The sequence below is a fragment of the Misgurnus anguillicaudatus genome, chromosome 6 (genome assembly GCF_027580225.2).
Source record: "Misgurnus anguillicaudatus chromosome 6, ASM2758022v2, whole genome shotgun sequence".
In the NCBI taxonomy this organism is placed as follows: Eukaryota; Metazoa; Chordata; class Actinopteri; order Cypriniformes; family Cobitidae; genus Misgurnus; species Misgurnus anguillicaudatus.
In genome coordinates this window covers 9,878,934-9,901,837 of record NC_073342.2, presented here as the reverse complement: position 1 = coordinate 9,901,837, position 22,904 = coordinate 9,878,934, and the positions used below count along the sequence as shown (strand labels likewise).

Below are 22,904 nucleotides of genomic sequence, written 5' to 3'. Positions count from 1 at the left end.
AAATGTATATTTGCCTTTGTTGTTTATATACTTTTGTATTTAATAAAATAAAAAAAGATGATTGTATGGCATAAACTGCACCTCTACATATGCAGGACACTTTTAACGAATTTCATATTTTGGTGTATGTGGATGGATAAAAAAAGGTGCTTGATGCAAAACATCATTATAGTTATGTTGTGTTAATATACCATATACATAAATGTAAGTGGAGCAACCATCTTCTTTAAATTGTTTAAAAAATGAGTGCAAAAATTACTTATTATCCCTAAAATATCTATCCAAAAATATTCCTTCCTTCTGTGACATTTATAAAATACTTTCCATCTAATTATGTATCTATTGCTTTTATTGTTATTTTTTTCTTATTTTTCTTTTTTGATTTGATTTAAATGTGCACTACTTGAATGTGTAAATTTTGGTTATATCAATAAAAAATACTTTTTTTGTTGTTACGTTGTGTGTTGTGTTAGTCTGTATGGATTCTGCACATTTTCTGTATTATTTACACCCCTTATTCGAGCCTGTGCGTATATTTTCTTATTATTTAGTCAGGTATTCATTTATTTTTACGTCGTTTTTATTTACAGGTTTTTTTGTGTCAAGCCCCTGTTATATTATGAAGTTAATGGCCGTTTCAAGTTGATTGGGTAAGTTAAATGCCATTTGTTGTAATATTTTGTTTCTCTTTAATAAACATAAATAATTAAAGAAAAATAAAGTATCTGTTTTGTGTGACACTGCACGTTTGCTAATCCTTTTATTATTTAAATATGAAGAGTTTCGTTGCAAAACGAGATAACTCAGTTTTTTTAATTTTTCGGAAATCTCGTTTTTTGGTTGTGCATTCCAATTAATCAATTCAACTGCAGTTGGTTTGTTTTGATTTAAACCTTCATAACTTAAAAAAATACAGCACCATAAAACAAAATAATAACAGGATAACATAATAATAAACATGTTTCGACAAAAATGTTAAAAACGGATTTGTCTCGTTTTGCAACGAAACTCTTCATAATATGTCATGAATTTAATATAATACATTTCAATTGCCATATGATAAAAACAGTATATCGTACACAATTATGAATATCAGGGGACAAATTTACAGATACATGGCTCCCAACTAAATTTCAATATACTTTAGTGCTCTATGCATGTGCAACAATGTTTTCGTCACTATTATTTGTTCACATGAATGCATTCAACAGAAATAAAAGAACATGAAAGCAAAGAAAATGCTTTATTCATTGTCTGAACATTATGTACCAAGCTGAGTGCTACATCATTAATATGCAATAAGATTTGTTGCTAAACAACACACCAATGAAGTACTCTACGGGATGCTGTTTGCTGATTGGATGCTTTGTGAATACGCCGTGCTCTGATTGGCTAGTATTTCAGGGTGGTTCTGTCCGCTGATTGGCTACCGGTTGTGGCTTCTTGAGCGAGTGGAGTCGTGTTCATGTAAAGACTGATCATGGCGCTCGGTTCTCCTCAGCACGGTAAGAGCTCTTCTAAACACACAAAAACAGCAACATTTACCTTAATTCCACCACTGACAGGGATATAGTCAACCGGCCATATGTTAAATTATCACAGTGTATTCAGACAGTCGTCAGAAAGTCGCTTTCATATGGATGAGGGAGGCGGTTTTGTCGTTAGCGGTGCGGCTAATGCTAAGCGAGAGCTACTGACATTTGGCTTGACTAAACACACGGGACGGAGTGAACTAGTTATGTCTCTGACTAGTGTGTGACAATCTTGACAGCATAGTTTTGCGTGCTAACATAGTTCCCTTGCTAGTGTCTATGTAGGTAGCTTATTGGGATTTGAGATAAACCCTATTATGTACAATATTCAATTATTGTAGTTTGTTTACAATAACATTTAACGTATCACTGTTTTGTAGATTGATTGTAAGATGCTTTGTTGAAAACGTCATTTAGACCATAAACATATTTTTTTACATATTGTAATATTCCGCTTTGCATTATGCAAATGCCATTTTATATGATTATGACAAACATACTAACGTTACCAAACTGTATGTACAGTGACTGGTGCCGCACAATTACTTAAAAGCGTACATTTTCCTGTTTCACCTTAAAGTACTTTTACAATTAGGTTTCACACATGAGAATTGATTACAAATATATAAGTATGTAACATGAATGATTTGTTGCATGTAGTCATAATATTTATAATTGAGGTTTCCATATCCTGCTATAATAGAATGATAAACATTTATTCTGTTTGTAGTTTGTGTAAACCATAAGTCTCTTTAAACTTGAAATCTACCTTATTATGACTTTAAACAGTTATGCAGAGGTTCTTAATGCCTTAATTATGTTTCACAAATGCAAGAGGCTTTCTATATAGGGTGGAGTGTGTAATTATAATTACTCGGGCCACCATGGTACACAAACATTTGGGTTATTTCTTTATATCAGCTGGACTGATCCCACTGTCATTTTCTGTCTGACAGTGAGAGTATTGTCAACAGGGTCTTTTATAACATGTCATAAATAAAGATCACTGACTGAATCACTTATTTAGTTGATTTAACTGTTTTTGTTAATGTACACCATATACCGGTTTGTCTTCTGTTGCTGTATTTAATCTAACCTAATCTAAGCCCAGCAGCAGTAAGAAGTGCAGTAGGCTGTGGGTGATAAGCATGTACGTGCATGCTCCTCCTGTGCAACTGAGCCTAAACGGCGATATATATTGCTGTTTTTGAACTTGTGTGCATTTTATGTCATGCACAGTTTCCTGACCCTCTGATTGAGTGAAGTGAGTTAAATTATTGGGTTGTCTGAAAGTTTTTATCTTTATTTACCTACCAGTATGGTGTTTTTCTGAAAACACAAAAAATAAACATTTTTGAAACCAATATGCAGCTGTTGATTGAGCTGCACGATATTGGCAATATGATAACACTTTAAGTTTGTAAAATCAACTTTATTTTTAATAAAGTTATATATCCAACATACATTTTTTACATTCTTTTTAGGAAAAGTCTAAAACTTTGATGTAGCTTTTTGATGTATTGAAATCATTCAGTTAGTGCAAATCATTGCTATATTCATATTGTAATATGTACATTTGCAATATTCCTGTATACTAGAGCAAGGTTTCCCAAACTTTTCAGCCCACGATCCCTAAAATAACACTGCCAGTGATTCGACCCAATCTTTAGAGGTGGTTACAGTAGGCTATACAAACATTGTGGGGAACCGAGCAGACTAATAGGCATAAGCACACACAGGGTCCGAAATTAACTTTTTGGCTCACCTGCCACGGGGACTGGTAGATGAAAAAATCCACCAGCCAAGCATATTTTTTACCGGCCAGAATAATAAACAGCCTTTTTTGTCACATGTACATTGATTTCATTTCCTGTATTCATGGCAGGGCTCGCAAAACTCTTCAGTTTTTGGTAGCCCGAAATGAATGCAAGTAGCCCAAATAAAATACAATACTTTTAATGTAGAATATTAAGACAAAACATCTATCAAAACACAAATAACACATATCAATTTTCAGTACATATTAATCATCAGTACAAATTTTTCTTCTAACCAATGTGAAATATCTATACATCAGATTCTGAATCTGAAATATTAACTAGTAATGCACCGAAATGAAAATTCTTGGCCGAAACCGAAAACCGAAAAAAGGAAACCAAGGCCGAATAACCGAAACCGAAACACCGAAATAAATTATTATGCCAATTATTAGTTCAATTGCATTTATGGCTATCACTGTGTGCTAACTTTACTAGGGGTGTGTGACGGATAAAAAAACTCACAGTTCGGATCACATTACAGTTTTTGAGGCACAGATCAGATTATTTTTCGGATCAGCAAAAACCAGGTGGGAAAAATCTAATAAACAATAAAGAAATTGCAAACATTTATATAAGAGAACAAAGTTGTACATTAATAAGGTCTGAAATTAGCATTAGGTACAGAAATCAAATTAAATTAATCATAACACAATAAATTAAATATATTATTATTTTTTAGAGCTATTTGTCTCTTTGTCATGGGTTGTTTGATCAACATTAATGACACAGACTTCAGTAGGTTAATCTGACTGTAATCTATACAGACATAAACAAATGTTTTTATTAGAAAAAGAATACTGTGGAGAGAATTTTGTTTATATGTGCCCTGTCAATAACAGAAAGAATTTATGTTTGCTTGTTTTTTTTAAACGCGTCTCTATTCAAATTATTACTCTAGTGCAGCACTGATTTGGAGAAATTTACAGTACATTAAAACATTAGGATAGGTGAAGAAAAGAAACCGATCCACCATTGCAAACACAGTTTAGAACAAACAAGAAGACAACAAAGAACAGGAATCAAACAATATGGTAACAAACATGCTCCACAGCTTTCTGTTTATGGATGAAATAAAATTAAAGAAGAAAAACGATAGTATGTGTGCAAATGCTGTCTATTTCCTTTGTATAATTGTTTGTAGAGGAGTGTCCTGTCTAAATATTTTCACGCGCATGCGATGTTGTACGCGGACTGTACGCGCACTGTCCGTGCGATCTCAAATTTTTTAAGGGCACTTAAACGCATGCATATACAGAGACTGATGGTGAATCCCAAACAGCGCAACAGTCGCGCCACATAAAAACGTTACGTTGTGTTTCGTTGCTTTATTCGCCAAATGTACGTTAATGGATTACAGTAAGAGACACATAGCGCGACTCTCTCTAAAGTTTACACATCAAGACATTCTTAATCTTTGCAGATGCGTGCAAACAGCTGGACCCTGAGTGAAACCTGCTTGAGCACGAAGGGGAGGGGTGGGAGACGACTGATCACCGTAAGGCTGAGTGAAACCCAAGCGCTAGCGCACAGATGAAAGGGGCGCGGTTGACATTCATTTTCGGTTTACATTTTCGGCTGGATTTTTTATTTCGGCCCGAAACCGATAATTCCATTTTCGGCCGAAATTTTCGGCGACCGAAATTTCGGTGCACCCCTAATATTAACTGAAGTCACAGATAAGAAAATGCCACTTGACTTTGTGGACATAGCACAGGCTTATTCAATTAGTTTTACCACAGGCCAAATTTTGCCAATACAAAGCAAATAGGGCCTCTAACCACAATGTTTAATCTGCTATTCTTGTTGTTGTTTTGATGCTGTTGTTTTTTTAACAAACAAAAAGACTGGATTTCCATGTAAACCAAATTTATACTCGCCATTTAAAAGTGGTTTAGTGGGTCACAAAACTCACAGTTTGGATCATCCAGTTACAGATTGGATAATTTTTTCGATCAGAAAAACAGGGGCTACTGTCGCTTTAAGAGCGATTGTGCACAGAGTCACTCTCTTCACTGCCCGTACAATCTGTAAGATTTAATTTTCTTACGTGAGGATAGTAATGACTGACAGGACGAAGTTGGAGGATATGCCCAACAAATCCATGACAAATCCTGACGGATTGCTTCCTGTACTGCATCTTTTCGCGTGATCGCGAAAGTGAAAGTAAAACTCGAGCGCGCGCTCAAACGTAATTTAAATTCCCAATGCCTGGCGGGTAGACTTGAATTTAGTCGCCAAACGGAAAATCTACCCGCATTTGGCGCTTGGTGGGTGTTAATTTCGGACCCTGTGCACACATAAGTATAATGACAACACAAACAGTCCCTCCAGAAAAACGCGATTATGCGATTGCATGATTTAACGCATAATCAGCCAAAGTCTGCATATTTATGCGGGTGACGCATTTTTCAAATTCGTCGCACTTTCGCAGCATAAATTGCAGTTTCCGTGCGCAGAATATGCAGGGCCTACATGATTTCATAATCCCCGCATTTTCGTAGCAAAAATCACATATATCTTAGCAGAAAGATAGTAGATTTATTTGATAGATAGTAATTACAGAGATGACAGGAAAGTATAGGGTAGAGCTGCAACTAACGACTATTTCTTCTGTTGACTAATCTACTGATTATTTTTTATTATTAATATAGTGTTCTTTTTTTGATTAGCTATTTAATCTGTTGCAGGGCTCCAGACTGTCACCAAATTTTGAGAGTGTGCCTCTGAATTTTACATCCATTCGTACATGTGCGACCAGTAAATTTGACTTTTTTTGTGATGTTACAATGAATTTAAAACAGCACATTATACTTTCTCCATCTATCATCAAAGTATTTATTAGTAATACAATGTATTACTTAGTAGAAATGTGAATATTTGGTTAGCATGTTGATTTATGGTATGTGCCTCTAAATTTTCTGGTTGCGCCCCTAAAATTTTCAGTTGGGGGCCACTGAGCTCCTAGTGAAAAAAGTCTGTCTGGAGCTCTGTGTTGGATAATCTGTTTTTCTACTCTCTGTCTGATCTGACAGTCATTTTTTGTTTTATTGTATTTTAACACAACTGAATGCTATTATCTGTTCTGTTGTCAGACATAAAGACTATTAAAATAGTGACTAAACATGACCCAATAACCTTGTGTTTAATCCAAGTTGTTACTTTAACTACTAAGTTACTAAAATCTTGATTTATAAACGCGACATCGCAGACAATTCGGCGCAAATTAAAAAATTGCCATTACACAGAGTTACTACAGAAGCCATGCGCGGGCATAGGAGAGAGAGAGCTTTTTTTATCCGTTGTAACAATTATGGATAAAAAATATGCCATTTCTAACTGTTAAAAAATGATTTAACTTTTGAAAATTATCTTGTGACCCCCCCTCACTGTCTCGCAACCCCCTTGGAGTCCTGACCTTTACTTTGGGAGCCACACTGTACTATAGGTCTGCATTCCTGTGGCTTCTCGCGGGACCTCGATAATAGGGCTGGGTATTGTTAGGAATTTCACAATGCGATTCGATTTCGATTCTTGAGGCTTCGATTCGATTCAATTCAATATTGATTTACTTGCTTCGGTATCGATTCAATAATAAGTAAATACACAAGCAATTAAGTACCTGAGTATATTTTTTAATAATGTGTGTAGTATTACTAATGTTTGATCACGTTGATGGTGAAGGCTTGAAAGAAGTGCTGCTGTTTGCCATCTTGATCTTTCTGTTTTGCTAAAGCGCATCTTGTACAACGCTGAACACTCTCACTAGAGTGTTGCCCACAGCGGCGCCACTTGCCGGGGGGGCTGAATCGATTCATAGAATTTGATGAATCCATATTGAATTGAGAAACAAATAATTGCAATGCATTGATGAATCGATATTTATACCCAGCCCTACTCGATAAGGATTCTTACGTTTCGGGATTACATTTCTAAATAAAAGACGGTTAGTCGTCAGAACTAAATGTCGACTGATATGTTTTTTTTTATGGCTGATACCGATATTAAGAAGGATGATTAGCCGATACGAGCCCGATATAACACAAATGTTATCACAGTAAATAAGAGACAAACAGCAAATAGGTGAAACAAAAAAGAAACATTAGTTATGCATAACATTTATAAATGTACCCCTTTAAAGTCCTTAAAACACGCCGATAATAGATTAAAACAAATTCAAATATCGGCCGATATATCGGCCTCTGCAATATATTGTCCTATCACTAGTCAGAACTCTGTGGTACCTTTAATGGGAACAGGCAGTCTGACAATAGCCCACTCCCGATATCCCAACATCCTTTGACAGAACAGCATATCCAAATTCAGGTAACCGTCGTCAGTCAACAACATGTTTTTTTAATGTTAGTTTTGCTAATTTTGCTAATAATTTAAGTGATGAATGTTTAGAAAAAAATTCTAACAAAAAATATTTTAACATTTTACTATGTTGACAAGATGAAAAAATATAACTTATACAATTTTTTTGAATAGCGTATATTTGAGATTCTGGAAACAAGTTTTTAAATTCGCAGGATCTGTTGGGTTGGGAAGTAAAGATTTTTAAGCAGATAGCGGGAATACGGAGTGGTGCGGAAGTGATCCTTGCGGGAGCGAGATGATAAACAGTCCCGTGCGGTCTTTTACATCGGAAAAGTGTTGCATAATAAACTTGTGCTCTACTTGCATCCGGACTTGATTTATTTCTCAGTCACATGGACTGCTTCTGTTTTATTGCCCTTTTGAAGTCTGACAGCAGTGGTCACTGTAACCTGTTATTACTTGTCAAGAAATATTGAACAATTCTTCAAAAATGTTTACATGTGTTTCACAAGAAATAATAACAGCATACCTAGTAAGTTAGTGATCGGATTTGGAATGACATCATGGTCAGCAAATAATCACAAAAAATGTCATTTTTGTGTGAACTTAGCTTATCACTTAAAACATGATTTCGAGGCATTTCTGTGTGGTGTTTTCATGTTCTCGCTGTGTCAGCTACTTTACTGTTAGTTTTGGTACTCCTTTTTCCCTTCACAGGCCAAAACACGCAGATTTGTTGAGAATTTTAGATGTGAAATTGCTCTTCCCCAAACATGTGATTAACCGGTTCTTACCATGAATAAATCCATAGATGCTTGAATGTTGTTAATAAAAATAAATAAATAATTCAAAACATGATTTCATGGGAATCCCATTGAACTGCTAGTTGGTCTCAGTGCTTTGGTTATGTTTGTCTTTCGTTTATAGCTATGGCTTCTGTGTGCTGCTGGGAACTTTAAAAGGAAAGAGTTGAAGGCCAACAAGCTTTGAACAGAGACTGTTTAGTCTTTCTGTTGTAGTCTTGGCCAGTTCATAGCAGGTGCACGGTCATAGCCAAACTTTAATACAAATTAGATCACTGAACGTTGCTATATTGAGCCATTCAGATACATTCAGCATCTATTTCCTGTCAAATAAGATTCATTTATCAGTTAATCCAGTATTTTTTAATTTAACATTCGCTGTTTTTTTACAGAGCATCCATTTAGGCATGTGATCGACACACTTCGGGGGGAACAATATGAAGAGCGACGATTTTTCAACCCGCAAATGCTTGATGATGTCAGATATGGTGAGAAAATTTAATAGTCAAAAAACAACTTGACCACAGTCTAACAGGAAATCATGCTTAAAAATGGCAGGGGTGACATGTACGGGATAAAGATATCAATCTGAATGTGAATGGCTGTAATTATGATGCTTTAGAGAGGATAAACTTATAGATCACACGTTGTTGCACAGATCAGATTGTAATCCATGTGATCAAACTCAGCAAGGCTCAGATATTTCGTAAAAATTGACGACGCGTCATTAAATTATTCTAAAATACGGTAATGCACACCCAAGGTGGTAATCACTAATCAGTGGCGGCCGGTGCCTTCTTTTTTTCGGTTCGTAATTTCAAAATATGTGTTCGGCCCGTCGAGTGATCCTGTGTGCATCACGTGTCTTGTCAAAATAAGTGCCTGCTGCAGATGCGTTAAAGGGTTAATGATAATGGAGTGTCTTGCGTGTATTTTGCGAACGTGAGCGTCTCTTTTATCATAAACGGTTTTGACGCGTGTGCAGCAGGCACTTATTTTGACAAAACACGTGATGCGTGTGGTTCACATGACACATATTTTGAAAACACGAGCAACACACTTGACACCCGAACACATATTTTGAATTTGCGCCCCTCGGAAGAGCAGTCACAAGCCACTATTGGTGGTAATGTGTTACCTGGAGCAACTTAATAGGTGTGCATTTACTCTACAATAATGCACACCTGTAAAACATTTCTCGGCCAATCAGAATGAAGCGTTTTTGCAGCCCTGTGGTATAAATATAAATAAAACACTAATCGTCTCTCATGCTACAGAAAAACTCCCATTCTGTATGCGGGTTCTGCTGGAGGCTGCGATTCGAAAGTGTGATGGGTTTTATGTGAAGAAAGAAGATGTCTCCAGTATTTTGGACTGGCAGAAGCAGCAGAACCAAACCGAAGTTCCGTTCTTGCCTGCGAGGGTTCTGCTGCAGGATTTCACGTGAGTCACATGTTTTTTTTTGTGTCTACTGGGCCTGTTTATAGTGTTGAGTGTGTACTGATTTAATTGTGTGTGTTTTTAGGGGTATCCCTGCTATGGTGGATCTGGCCGCCATGAGGGATGCTTTAGCTAAACAAGGGGTCGATCCGAGCCTCGTGAACCCCAAATGCCCTACGGACCTCATCGTCGATCACTCGCTGCAGATCGACTACAGCAAATGGTGAGAGTGAACTCGGAGTCTTGTCTCAAGGGATGAAAGAAAGAGTAACACAGCATTTATGTCTTAAAACACAATAATCACAGTATGAACATTTAAGTACTATAAGAGCCTTTAATAAGTGTTTAGGTCTTGTAACGCACACAGTTATTATGGTTGTGATGTATTGTGGATAGCTTAGTGTGTAAGTCTTCACTCTCCATGTCTGTCACCTCGTCTTAAACAGGCGTGATGACAATAACATGTTTTCACTGTCAGTCTTTTCCTCATGCACAAAGCAACAAAGTACATTTGTTAATGTTTTATAGGTACCAAGTTATAAAGTTAAAAAGTCACATGACACTACACAGTGTAAACATACTAAAAAGTGCCCTATCTGTTTCTCAGTGCCATCCAGAGCCCTCCCACCCCCGTGGACGACAGTCAAGGGTCCGCTGCCAAATCTCTCCCAGGTCGGCCTCGTGGGGGTAGCAGCAGCAGTGGCAGTCAGTGTGGGGGTCAAGGGCGCGGTTGCAGTAAAGCGGCCTGCTCAGACGCCCCCAGTGGCCGAACCCCAGCCGTACAGATCGAGAACACACCACTGCTGTGCCCCTTCCACCTGCAGCCTGTGTCAGAGTACGGCTGCACCTTACGCAAACACACACACGCAGTATTTACTCTCTTCTATTGTTTACATTCTCTTCTGACACGTCTTTTTCGACACACACAGGCCTGAGACGATGCTTAGGAACCAAGAGATTGAGCTGAACAGAAATAAAGAGAGACTGCAGTTCTTTAAGGTGAGATTTCACCCAGGGTTACCAAATCTGCGGTTTATTGAAAATTGAAAGAATTTTCTTCATCAGCTGTCTATCTTAAGGCATAATGACTTTATTTTTTGAAAGCAGACTATAGCCATATTTGCACGGGATTAGTTTTACAGGGGGAAAATCGTGCTTCTCAGAGGTCCTCTGTGTTTTTAATCCTTTTAATCGAATCGACCATGTCTGTGTTTTTCTTTTGCGACCTCCGTAAAAATTCCAGATCAATTTACCTGCTTTTTTTTTGCTGGACTCGAATGGATGCGAATGTTTACCCGGAGTATCTTTTGAAAACGGGGTTCTTTTCGTGTTTTGGCAAACGTGATCTGGCGTACTTTCTTCATCCTATTCATTCATACATGGCTGTTTTTTCCATTCGGCAGAATAAATAATTAAATCAAGACAAGCCAAATCTCATACACTGTTAAAGGAAAACACCACAGTTTTTCAATATTTTACTATGTTCTTACCTCAATTAGACGAATTAATGCATACTTATCTTTTTTCAATGCGTGCACTTAATCTTTGTACAGCGTGTTGTGAATGTGTTAGCATTTAGTCTAGCCCTATTCCTTCCTTAGGATGAATTTAGAAGCCGCCAAACACTTTCATGTTTTCTCTATTTTAAGAATATTACATGAGTAGTTACACGAGTAAGTATGGTGGCACAAAATATGCTCCACGTCGAATGCTCCATGTCAGTAATGATTATGGACAATGTCAGTAAAGATTACAGAGACTTTTACCTTCTGTTAAAAGGTCCGGAGAAATTACCTCAGGTAATACTAATCCCGTGCAAATAGACCAACTGTAAATATACATGTAAATTTAGTCATTTCCTGTAATTTTGTGAGTTTTGAGTTTTTCTCGTCAGCATCATGTTGCGTGTTTGCACATGTGATATCAGGAAGCAACATAATGTGCACGTGATGACGAGAGAGGTGACGCGCTGCATAATTGTTTTACTCCTCCCACGTCTGAATGTATTACTGAGATTTATAATTGACCATCCATATTACAGACATCCTGTGGTAAAGTTACATTATTCCATCTAACCCCGTAAATCTAATCCTGGGGCTTAAGTTTCAAAACATCAAAGTTTCATTGCAAAATTTAAAACATTACAAACACGCATATCCAGAGCATGTGATCTTCTGCAACGCCCAAATGCATGAAACAGACACTCCCACCTCTGGAATAGCTTGTGAATTCTAGTCCCATCCGATCAGTACATATACATACGTCGTGGAGGGCAAGTTGAAGCTCAAAGGTTGTTTGGAAAACTTATACCGTCCGAATAGTGCTTTACTTTAGCCCGGCTAACACCAGACCAGTCTTACAGAGAATGAGACGTGGTCTGGGAACCACATGTTCATTTTCTTGTATTTGAGGCGTGGTTTACGAATGCCCAGAGTCGTTTATTTGGCGCTATGGATGTCTATCAAATGCGTCTGTACGTAGCTCATAGCCAATCGGTGTGTCGCATAGACGTCGTCATCGTCTTGCTGCCCCCCTCCCCGTTTTGTGATTGGTTCCCTATTTCAGGCTTTTATCCAAAGCTACTTACAGTGAATTACAGGGTGTGCATTTTGTCAGTTTGTTAGGTCCCTGGGATTACTCGTGCAATGCTCTGCCAGGTGAGCAGTAGAGACATTTGTGAGTTTTGATGTGGGAGGAACATTAGTCGTGTATTGACTGGCTATTGGGCTGGTTTTATTAGTCAGTCCTGGCAACCCTGAATTTACCTTTTGTGACTTCTGATGAATATATTATTTATCTTTCTAGGATTTATACAGATATAGCATTTAACTTTTGCCATTTAAATTTTTAACAAGTAGAAAAATACTTTTGGACTTTGAATTATATATATAAAAAAATGAAAAATAATTTCAGAGTTAGAGAAGATTATCAAATTTTGGTGAATGATGAAGATAATTATGAAAAGAAAAATACAAATATTTCCTGTATTAATATGTTTTCTGTAAAGCTGCTATAAACGTGCACTTTGTTTAAAACCATGCGCTAAAAAATAACCAAAGAGTTTTAATATTTTTCCTATTTAAAAATCTTTGGTAACTTTTAATAGCAGGGGACTATTTTCGGGCACTGTGTAATATCATTGCGCCTCCTGCAGCCATGTTACAGCAGTAAAGTCCTTGATTATTACGGCAGAATGAGAGTATAGTTCCTAGTCATATCTGCCTAGAAAATTGCAACATTTTCCGTCAGTCTTAGTTCACGATGTAACTACAGAAGAGACAAGTTTTAAATAGGAAAAATATCCAAACTCTTTGGTTATTTTTAGTGCGATGCTAATGGTCTAATCAGATTCAATGGATTGTGCTAAGCTATGCTAAAAGTGCTAGCGCCAGACCCGGAGATCAGCTGAATGGATTTCAAAACTGTAAAAATCAAATGTTTAACTCTAGAGGAGCTGGAAAATGAGTGGAGTGTCCCTTTAAGACAATTGTGCCTAAAAACACCAGACACATTTATTACGAAAATTGAATTTCATGTTGCTGTGCTTTTCTTCTCTCTAGTGGTGTTCGAAAGCCTTTAAAAACGTCAACGTGGTTCCTCCGGACATCGGTGCCGTGCATCAGGTGAACTTGGAGTACCTGTGTCGGGTTGTACAAGAGGGGGAGGGGTTTATTTATCCAGACAGCGTAGTGGGAACAGACTCTCACACCACCATGATCAACGGTCTTGGCATTCTGGGCTGGGGTGAGCATACATCTATAGCTCCCTTTTATCCGCTTTATATCGATTATGGCGAATACCTATAACTCTCTCTCTCGCTCTCTCTCTCTCTCTCTCTCTTTCTTTCTTTCTCTCTCTCTCTCTCTCTCTCTCTCTCTCTCTCTCTCTTTCTCTCTCTCTGTCAGGAGTTGGAGGAATTGAATCAGAAGCAGTCATGTTAGGTCAACCAGTGACTTTGACTTTACCCGAAGTTGTGGGCTGTAAACTTGTGGGATCCATAAATCCCCTCGTCACATCCATCGACGTTGTCCTGGGAATCACTAAGGTACACCAAGCTCTTCTACATAGCTAGTGGCAGGGTTCCTTGACATCCTTGAAAGTTTGTGAATCTGGGGGAAATAATTCAAGGCCATGGGAAGTTTTTGAAAATATACATACAGGTCATTGGAAGTGCTTGAATCTATTTTATGCAAGAGGTTTTCTGGGGGAAAAAAATCCATATTAGTCCCTGTGCAGTGTAGGATAATATCATAAAAATTCTAGACTTTTTAAGCACACGTGCTAAACTGTTCGCTTTAAATGCTTATATCTTCTGTATGCGAATGTTGATTCATTCCAAAATGCTTTTTTGCATAGTTGTGTTTGACACATAAAAACGTTTCGGGTTATGTAACTTGTTCTCTGAGAAGGGAACGAGACGCTGAGTCTCACTTGCCATGCTTCCTGCGTCCCTGTAACGTCGTCTTTGGCAATATTTTAGATAGTGATATACTTCTTGGCTCCTGCATCACCCTGTCTTTGTTGTTAAGCCTCACCATTGGTTGAATTTGATATACACATTCAGACGCACTTACCCCTGGAGGCGTCACCAAAGTGTCACCGCAGTGACCCAGCGTGAGTTCCCTCGAAAGGGAACTGTAGCAATGTATCTTAAAAGGTAACACGATGTAACCTTGCTCTCACTTGAAATGCATCCCCACATTTAGTCCTTGAATTTGAGGATATTGGACCTGGAAAGTCCTTGAATTTGAAGTTAACTAAGGTGTGGGAACCCTGTAGTGGCCTTTGGATTACATTATTACAGCTAGGAAGATGATTTGCTACTGCAAAGTTCCCATGGGTCATGGAATTTCTGGAATATCATGGAATTTTTAAAGATATTTTCCAGACATTGAAAGTCCTGAAATATCAGGAATTTTTGTTTGTTGCTTTGAATTTTAGTTTTTCATTATCAAAATGTAATCCGCTTGTTAACTTGTAACGTAAGGAATACCATTTCTTGGTCCAAGTCTCTGCTAACTATAATTTAAACAGCTCACAGTGTACACTACATTATCCAGGCTCACGGCATTCCCGGAAGTAGGACATGGAAATTCAGCTTTTACGCTGTTAATGGTATTAAAAGAGTGGGACTTTTTTGGGGGGCAAAATGAGGGATTGCAGTGTGAGTCATCACTATATACAAAATATTTATTAACAGTCTGTCGGATCTTTGTTTCTCAGCACCTGCGTCAAGCTGGAATTGGTGGGAAGTTTGTTGAGTTTTTCGGGCCCGGTGTATCACAGCTCTCGGCTCCTGACCGGAACACCATCGCTAACATGTGCCCGGAATACAATGCCACTGTGAGCTTCTTTCCTGTGGATGACATCACCCTGCAGCACTTTAAACATACCAGTATGTACCATCTTGCGTACGTTACATGTTATAGCTTAAGTTTTAATTAGGGTGTTACATAACTATAAAATGTTTTGTTTTCCTGACAGTCTGCAGTGAGGAGAAGATTGCTCTTTTAGGAGACTATCTAAAGGCTGTGAAACTCTTTAGAAGCTACGATGACCAATCAGAAGAGCCGCAGTATTCCGAGGTGCGGTTCATTGAAACGGCCGGATATGTTTACGCTACTCTCCAAAATTTTTAATATATTGCAATGTTGTGGTGTTGTAGGTCATTGAGATGAACCTGAGCTCCATTGTGCCTCACGTCAGCGGACCCAAACGGCCGCAGGACAAAGTGGCCGTGTCCTGCATGAAGGAAGACTTCATAAACTGCCTGAACGAGAAGGTGAGTGCACACATGTCCACCTTCACTCGGTGTCATATGCACATCGCACATCAGTTTTGTTTTATCCATGTCTACGCACAGGTGGGTTTTAAGGGCTTCCACATATCCAAAGACAAGCAGGGAATCCAGATCCCGTTCCTACACGAGGGGGCGGAGTACAACCTCGCGCACGGCTCCTTGGTCATCGCTGCCATCATCAGCTGCACCAATAACTGCAATCCGTCCGTCATGCTTGCCGCAGGTGAAACATAGACACGTGTTAAATCTAAGCTATCGTCACAATCAAGACACTGTATAGAAAACGTGTTTGTGTGTTTGGTTCAGGTCTGCTGGCAAAGAAAGCGGTTGAGGCCGGTCTGTCAGTAAAGCCGTATATCAGAACGAGTCTGGTGCCTGGAAGTGGAACCGTCACACATTACCTGAACACAAGCGGAGTCCTGCCCTCCCTCAGGAAACTTGGGTACGCATGGCATACATGTAAACTCACACATATATGTAGGTTACTTTTAAGTATCAACAAAAATGTAAATGTGCTACAGGTTCGAGGTGGTTGGTTATGGATGTGCCACCTGTGTGGGTAACACAGCACCTTTACCTGAAAGTGTTGTAGATGCGATTAAGCAGGTGAAGCAGTACTCCTATTTCTTTCTTTCTTTTCTTTCTATCTACTCTTCTGCGTATTAATTTGAACTGTTTGCTCGTTCACAGGGGGACTTGGTGGCGTGTGGCGTGCTTTCTGGAAACAGGCATTTAGAAGGACGCCTGTGCGACTGTGTACGGGCGAATTATTTGGCCTCGCCCCCGCTGGTGGTCGCGTACGCAATCGCAGGTACAGTCAGCATTAACCTGGAGAAAGAACCGCTGGGTGTGAACTCAGAGGGAAAGGAGGTGTTTCTGAGGGATATCTGGCCATCTAAAGAGGAAGTGCAACAGACGGAGGAGAACGTCGTCATCGCCTCCATGTTCAAAGAGCTGAGAAGCCGGGTGGAGGTGAGAGGAAGTCATTATTCTTTACAGAGCATCATAAATAATCAGTTTACATCTAAGACAAATGTTTTTTTTTTATTTGCAGAAAGGAAATGCGTTCTGGAACAGTTTAGAGTCGGCCAAATCTTCCCTCTTCCCGTGGGATCCCAAATCCACCTACCTCCGATGTCCGTCTTTTTTCAGCAAACTGGTTAGTGTTATCCCGTTCCAGATCCGTTTGGGAATCACAGCATAAGTACCAACATCTATTTTCTCTCTCTCTCTCAGTCTAAAGAAGTAAACGCTCCTCAATCCATTGACAACGCTCATGTCCTGCTCTTTCTGGGTGATAAAGTAACAACTGATCACATCTCTCCAGCTGGGAGCATTGCTAGAGTCAGCGTTGCCGCCAAATACCTTCAGAGCAAACGGTGAGACCATTTGGAGTTTTTTTCCCCCTAAATACTATTTTTTTGTATGTATCTTTTTATATGTACATGTGTCCTTTATTTTTTTTAGTTTGACCCCTCGTGAGTTTAATTCCTACGGCGCACGGAGAGGAAACGATGCCGTCATGACTCGAGGAACCTTCGCCAGCATAAAGCTTCAAAACCGCCTCATCGGGAAGACCGGACCCAAAACAATGCACATTCCAACAGGACAGACAGTACGTGAAGAGACCCGATCTGTGTGAATGTGATTGTTCTTATTATGAGCTCGTTGGGTTCATGTTTCATGTGTTGTCCTGTCACAGATGGATGTGTTTGAAGCTGCTGAGCGCTATCAGAGAGACGGAGTTCCCCTCATCATCCTGGCAGGAAAAGAGTACGGCTCTGGGAGCTCACGTGACTGGGCTGCTAAAGGACCTTATTTACTGGTACTGTACCATAATCCACGGCTTCTGTTCATTCATTTAGAAAGTGTTTACCAGGCGCTTTTATTCAAGGTTTAACAGTGAGGAAAACAATAAACAATAAAAGGATTCATTATACCCACATATTTCACATACTAACTGTTTAATATCTAACTTTGTTTTGGATATGTTCAACTCGCCAGTTATTATTCAGTTTGATTTATTTGTATTTTACTTCTTTAATATTAATATATTTATTTTATTTGTTTAAGGTGAATAATGCCCCTTTTGCACTGTTTATGTTAGGCAAAATTTTTGTTGGGCTTTTTTATGTGATTTGTTATAAAATCGACTATTTTTTCAACCGATTAATCTATCGATTATTTTTTCGATTAGTCGAATAGTCTAATGATTTTTTTATATATAATTCACCAACAAATAATACATGTAACATCTGCCATTAATGCCAACATTTTATTTAAGCTTTTTTTTTCAATTAAACAAATACACAAACAAACATTTTCACCACGAAAAATAAAGTGCCAGTGCCAAGGAAAATATAGGTCCAACATACATTCAGCCTAACATAAACAGTGCAAAATTCAGCTTAAACAATAAAATGGGCATATTAATAATTAAATAATTATTAATAATTAAAATTAAATAAGTAAAATAAAAATAAATCAAACTGAATAAGCATCAACTTTAAAATTGAACTTTTCTAAAGTTCCAGGTAAAAAAAACAAGTTTAGCTAGAATGTTCTTTTAATATTTTATAAACCACGTTTACACTGCTGTTACTTAAAAAAAAAAAGATGAGCTTCTGTAATATCTGTGCACATATTTGCAAAAATAAGTTAGGAATTTCGCACTGCCAGCTGACTTTCATTGAACGCTGGCACATGCCTATCAGCTCTCAATGTTTTTTTTTATTTGACCTTTATTTAACCAGGAAAATCTCTCACAAGAGAGTCCTGGCAATGAGACAGTAACTTATTATTTAACTTTTTATTAATATAAAAACATGTCCCGCTCTTTATTTACTATTTCAACATACTGCTCAGACGTGACGCGATGTCTCGCAGCTCGTATTAAACAAAGATGTAAACGCAGCTGTATTAGACACAATATATAAATACTTACGCTGCTGTCTCATCATTTTGAGGTCAGAGAGTCCCAGGATGTTTTCTTTTGAGATGTTCATGCATAGATGTCGTGCTGCTGTGGTATGCCATTTTAGTTTTACACAGTGTGCAGAGCACCATTTTATTTGTTCTCTGCATAAAGTGTTTCCATGCTTTTGATCGCGTTCTGGCTGTTTGGTATAGATGGTTTCATCGGGCACACATGTGGTGACACGATAAAGGGCGATTTATAGTCGTGCGTAGGTCGGCTATCCATAGCCTGTGCATAGCTCTGCGTAGCCTGACGCGCACCTCACAAATTTTTTTACAGCGCGTTAGTTCTACGCGGACCGCAAGCGCTGTGATTGGTCCACCAGAACCCCTCCCGTCAGGTAAAAAAAACTGCGTCATAGGTATTTCCGTTTGCGACGGTGAAAACAAAGAATGGCCAAGTTGAGGAGTGATTTAACTCAAACTGCAACAAAAGTCACTGTTTATTTACATCCATCATTGCTGGTCTTCTTCTTCTTCTTTGGCGTTCGCACTGCTACTGTGGTTAAACGCGTGGTTACTGCCTACCAGCGGCCTGCGCGCGTGTTTGCACGTCGACGCGGACGACGACGCAAAAGTATAAATGAAAACAGACGCGGAACCTATGCCGTCGCGGCTACGCCGTAGGACCTACGCACGACTATAACAAACCCTTAAGCGTCTGGTCCGAACTTTACTTCCGGTTTCTGTTTGTTTAATGGTCTGACTAGTTGCTGAAACTGAACTCTTAAACAAATACCTCTTCGAAAATAACTAATGTTTTGGGTTCCTATGTAATCTACGTGTTGTTTATTTAGCTTGTTATATAACTAAACTACTTTAAAAGGACTTTGTTGTTATTTATTTATTCGCAGAGTTTACCGGAAGTTACGTGATGACCACAAAAGCCGCGTGTTTATGTTGTTACTGCTGAAAGTGTCTATAACGCCTGATTGTAAACACTGCGACGCATTTCCGGCAAATCGACGTAATTACGTAATCGACTAGGTCGATGCGTCGTTCCAGCCCTAATGTGTATAAACATTTGTTAAATGCTTTCTCATAACATTTTAAAGCCACAATGTACAGAACATCACACAACGATTTATTCACGCACATTTATTTATTTTTTCACGCAATATTTACTGAAAGCTACTTCTTCACATATTATTTGCATATCATTATATGCTGTATATTAACATATAAAGAGAAAGCTGTTATATGTGATAGGGCTGCACGATAAATCGCATGTGATTGTCACGCGCATCTCGTCAGTAATGCCGGTTCCTTGATTAGTAATAAATTGCCATCAGCTGTTTTCAAGATGGAGCAGCATTAACTACACAGAGCCGTAGTTCCCTGACAAGCTGGGCCATATCGCATACATATCGCAGGTGATACGTCCACGATAATTAATTTGAAATTGCCCCGATTGTGAGTAAATTACGGCTCTGTGCTTAATGCTGCTCCATCTGAGAGCAGCTGATGCAATTTGGTACTGATCAGGGAGCCGGCATTGCCGGCGAGATGCGCGTGACGGTCACATGCGATTTATCGTGCAGCCCTAATATGTCAAATCAGTCCGGTGTGCGACCCCCTTACACCGGACGCGCAGCTCAGCGCTGCGTCGAGGACAACTCAGAGGTATCGTAAACCGGATGTGCACATTAAATAGCGGGAGCTTTGTCAGATAGCATCTACTTCAAAATGCAAACTATACGTTAGCAGCCGATATTAATCGTTATTAATTTGGGACAAATATGATGTTATTTAATGTTAAACTACGTGAGTGGCACGACAGGGTTTTGAGCAACTTCCTGAGTCGTAGCTGGACGCCATGGACAGGCGCCACCTGTCGGCGCCGGTGTGGGTATACTCATAGAAAACAATGTGTTTGATTTTTTTATAGAGCGGCACGGCGCTGAGCTGCGCGTCCAGTGTGGGACCCCCTTTATACAGCCAAAACTTAAATGATCCATATTTCATAACACATCTGTGATGAATACACTGTAAGATTGGTAGTCGAATCAAGCTTCTCCTATCGAAGCATCAAATCTTTGACTATTCGGGGTCACCCCTAAAACATACACAGAGTTTTTACTGTTTTTGGTTCAGTGGATGTTTCAGTGTTTGTAAGTTGGGTAAGAGCACCACCTAGTGCATAGTAGAGGAAGCGTTGTCTCTTAATCGAGAAGATTACTCATCTATGGCAAAAAATAAAAGTTAAACATCACTTAAACTTAATTTTGGGTTTTGAGCAAAGATCAGTTATAATATTTGTATATGTGTGTTCAGGGTGTGCGTGCTGTGATTGCGGAGAGCTTTCAGAAGATGCACAAGAATCATCTGGTGGGCATGGGCATCGCTCCGCTGCAGTTCATGCCCGGAGAAACCGCAGACTCGCTGGAACTGTGTGGAAAAGAGCGATTCACCATCAGCTTCCCTCAGGAGCTCACGCCGGGACAGCAGCTCACAGTACAGGTAAAACAACTACTGCCTCAGGTCAGCATGATTTGCTAATACAGAGCTGTCACGACCAACCTACAAATAATTCAAGCATTTGTAAATATTAAGATTTTAACTTTTATATACCAGGGAAAATGAATTAATTAAAATAAAGTGCACTCAAAATTTGTCCTTAGAAGCTATTTTAGTCTTCAGAGATTTATCATGTTAACTTGAACAAATGCTATTCATCACAATTATTTTAATTTACCAAAAGCTCTTAATTCAGTCCTAATCTCATAATTACACCCTACTGTTTGAATGAGCTAATCTTTTTGTGTTTCTAGACGAGCACGGGCAAGAGTTTCAGCGTGGTTTCACTGTTTGAGAACGAGATGGATGTTGAGTTTTTCCGACACGGGGGCATCCTGAAATACGTGGCTCGATCCCTGTTGCCATAACGTGAGAAATTCGAAACACGGCATGGACCTTGGGTTAGCACAGCGCCACTTAGAGGCCTTCAGGAGGTGTTTGAACTCTGTAAGCTGTGCCTCCGGTTCGCCAAATCCTCCATTCCAGGAGGACCTCCTCCTTTAGCACTTAAAAACAAATGTCCAGCGTTTTTCTCCAAATGCTGTGTTTTCACAGTCACTGATCTTAAGAGAAGAGGCTTTGTTGCTGTCTTACGGTGCTGATTTTGACCCAAGCACATAAAAAAGTGAATGTGCTCATGTATACAGCAACGTCCAGCATACTGTTAGTTACCAACTCTCTTCTGTATGAATGTTCATCTTACCGTCAGTAAGAAAAAGCACTCGTTTTGATCCGATCCACTGAAGTGTCACTTTATTTATTCTGATCATCCCTTGTATAACATTGTGAATAACAATAATGAATAAAGATTAAAGGAATTCAGAAATTTCTCATTTCAGCTCACAACGTCTGACAAGGCTAAACCGTGCCCAAGACTTTTGTCCAAACATTATGATCATCAGGATATGTTTATTTAAATTTCATCAACAGCATTTTGAGTCACTTAACACATTAGAGATCTAAATGAAGGCTGGTTTGTTTCTGTATTTTTTGTTACAGTGATGTTCGCCTTTAAGGAGAAACTGAAACGCTGTTTTGCGATGTTTGGCTGCATTTATATTCTCTATGTGAAGTCCATATGCAACTCATAAGTGCTGGAATGATTGATTCAGTAGAATAAAAAATCATTGTTGTTAGATTATGCTGTTATTGTAAATAATTTTTAATAAACATTGACTTAAGCATGTGGAGTTTGCATTTTTTCAATACTTTGTTTTAACAGTCTTAAGGTGCAATATTAAAGGTGCAGTGTGTAATATTTAAAAGAATCTCTTGACAGAAATGCTAAATAATATACAAAACTATATTATTAGGGGTGTATAAAGACCTTTTTATAATGAACCGTTATGTTTTTATTACCTTAGAATGAGACGTTTTTTATCTACATACATCGAGGGTCCCCTTACGTGAAAGTTGCCATTTTGTACCGCCATGTTTCTACAGAAGCCCTTTAACGTACAAACTTTTTTTACTAAGTTGTCTGCGTCGATAACATGTTTTTCCGGTGGCGGCTACCGTAGCTTCTTTATGCGTTTCAAAAGCGAGGGGTGAGCAGTAGACTGAGTCGTTGGTTGCAATTCCCCACCTTACCGCTACATGCCGCTAAAATTTACACAGTGCACTTTTAAATACATTTGGCTTTCAATATTTAGTTTAAAGAGCTCTTATGGTCCGATTCACAATTTTAAATTTCCTTTGG

At 38.7% G+C, this 22,904-nt stretch overlaps 1 protein-coding gene across 1 annotated transcript; it reads left to right on the top strand.

The window, feature by feature from the left end:
• The first annotated feature begins 1,362 nt into the window (after window positions 1-1,362).
• On the top strand, window positions 1,363-22,391 carry ireb2 (iron-responsive element binding protein 2). The gene is made up of 21 exons (XM_055192522.2): window positions 1,363-1,505; window positions 8,865-8,960; window positions 9,750-9,915; window positions 9,998-10,135; window positions 10,520-10,747; window positions 10,842-10,911; window positions 13,473-13,656; window positions 13,818-13,957; window positions 15,136-15,307; window positions 15,397-15,497; window positions 15,578-15,694; window positions 15,776-15,935; window positions 16,019-16,154; window positions 16,234-16,318; window positions 16,403-16,684; window positions 16,767-16,871; window positions 16,949-17,091; window positions 17,180-17,327; window positions 17,415-17,537; window positions 20,963-21,148; window positions 21,460-22,391. Exons 1-21 carry the CDS (start codon window positions 1,481-1,483, stop codon window positions 21,571-21,573), a joined length of 2,919 nt encoding a protein of 972 aa, XP_055048497.2. The 5' UTR covers window positions 1,363-1,480; the 3' UTR covers window positions 21,574-22,391.
• The last annotated feature ends 513 nt before the right edge of the window (window positions 22,392-22,904 follow it).

What these genes read in the sequence shown, in the direction of transcription:
- ireb2 (XM_055192522.2), top strand. Translation starts at nt 1,481, where the DNA reads ATGGCGCTCGGTTCTCCTCAGCACG. An exon ending in GCTCGGTTCTCCTCAGCACG is followed by an intron (nt 1,506 to 8,864) that starts GTAAGAGCTCTT and finishes GTTTTTTTACAG; the next exon opens with AGCATCCATTTAGGCATGTG. An exon ending in CAGATCGACTACAGCAAATG is followed by an intron (nt 10,136 to 10,519) that starts GTGAGAGTGAAC and finishes TCTGTTTCTCAG; the next exon opens with TGCCATCCAGAGCCCTCCCA.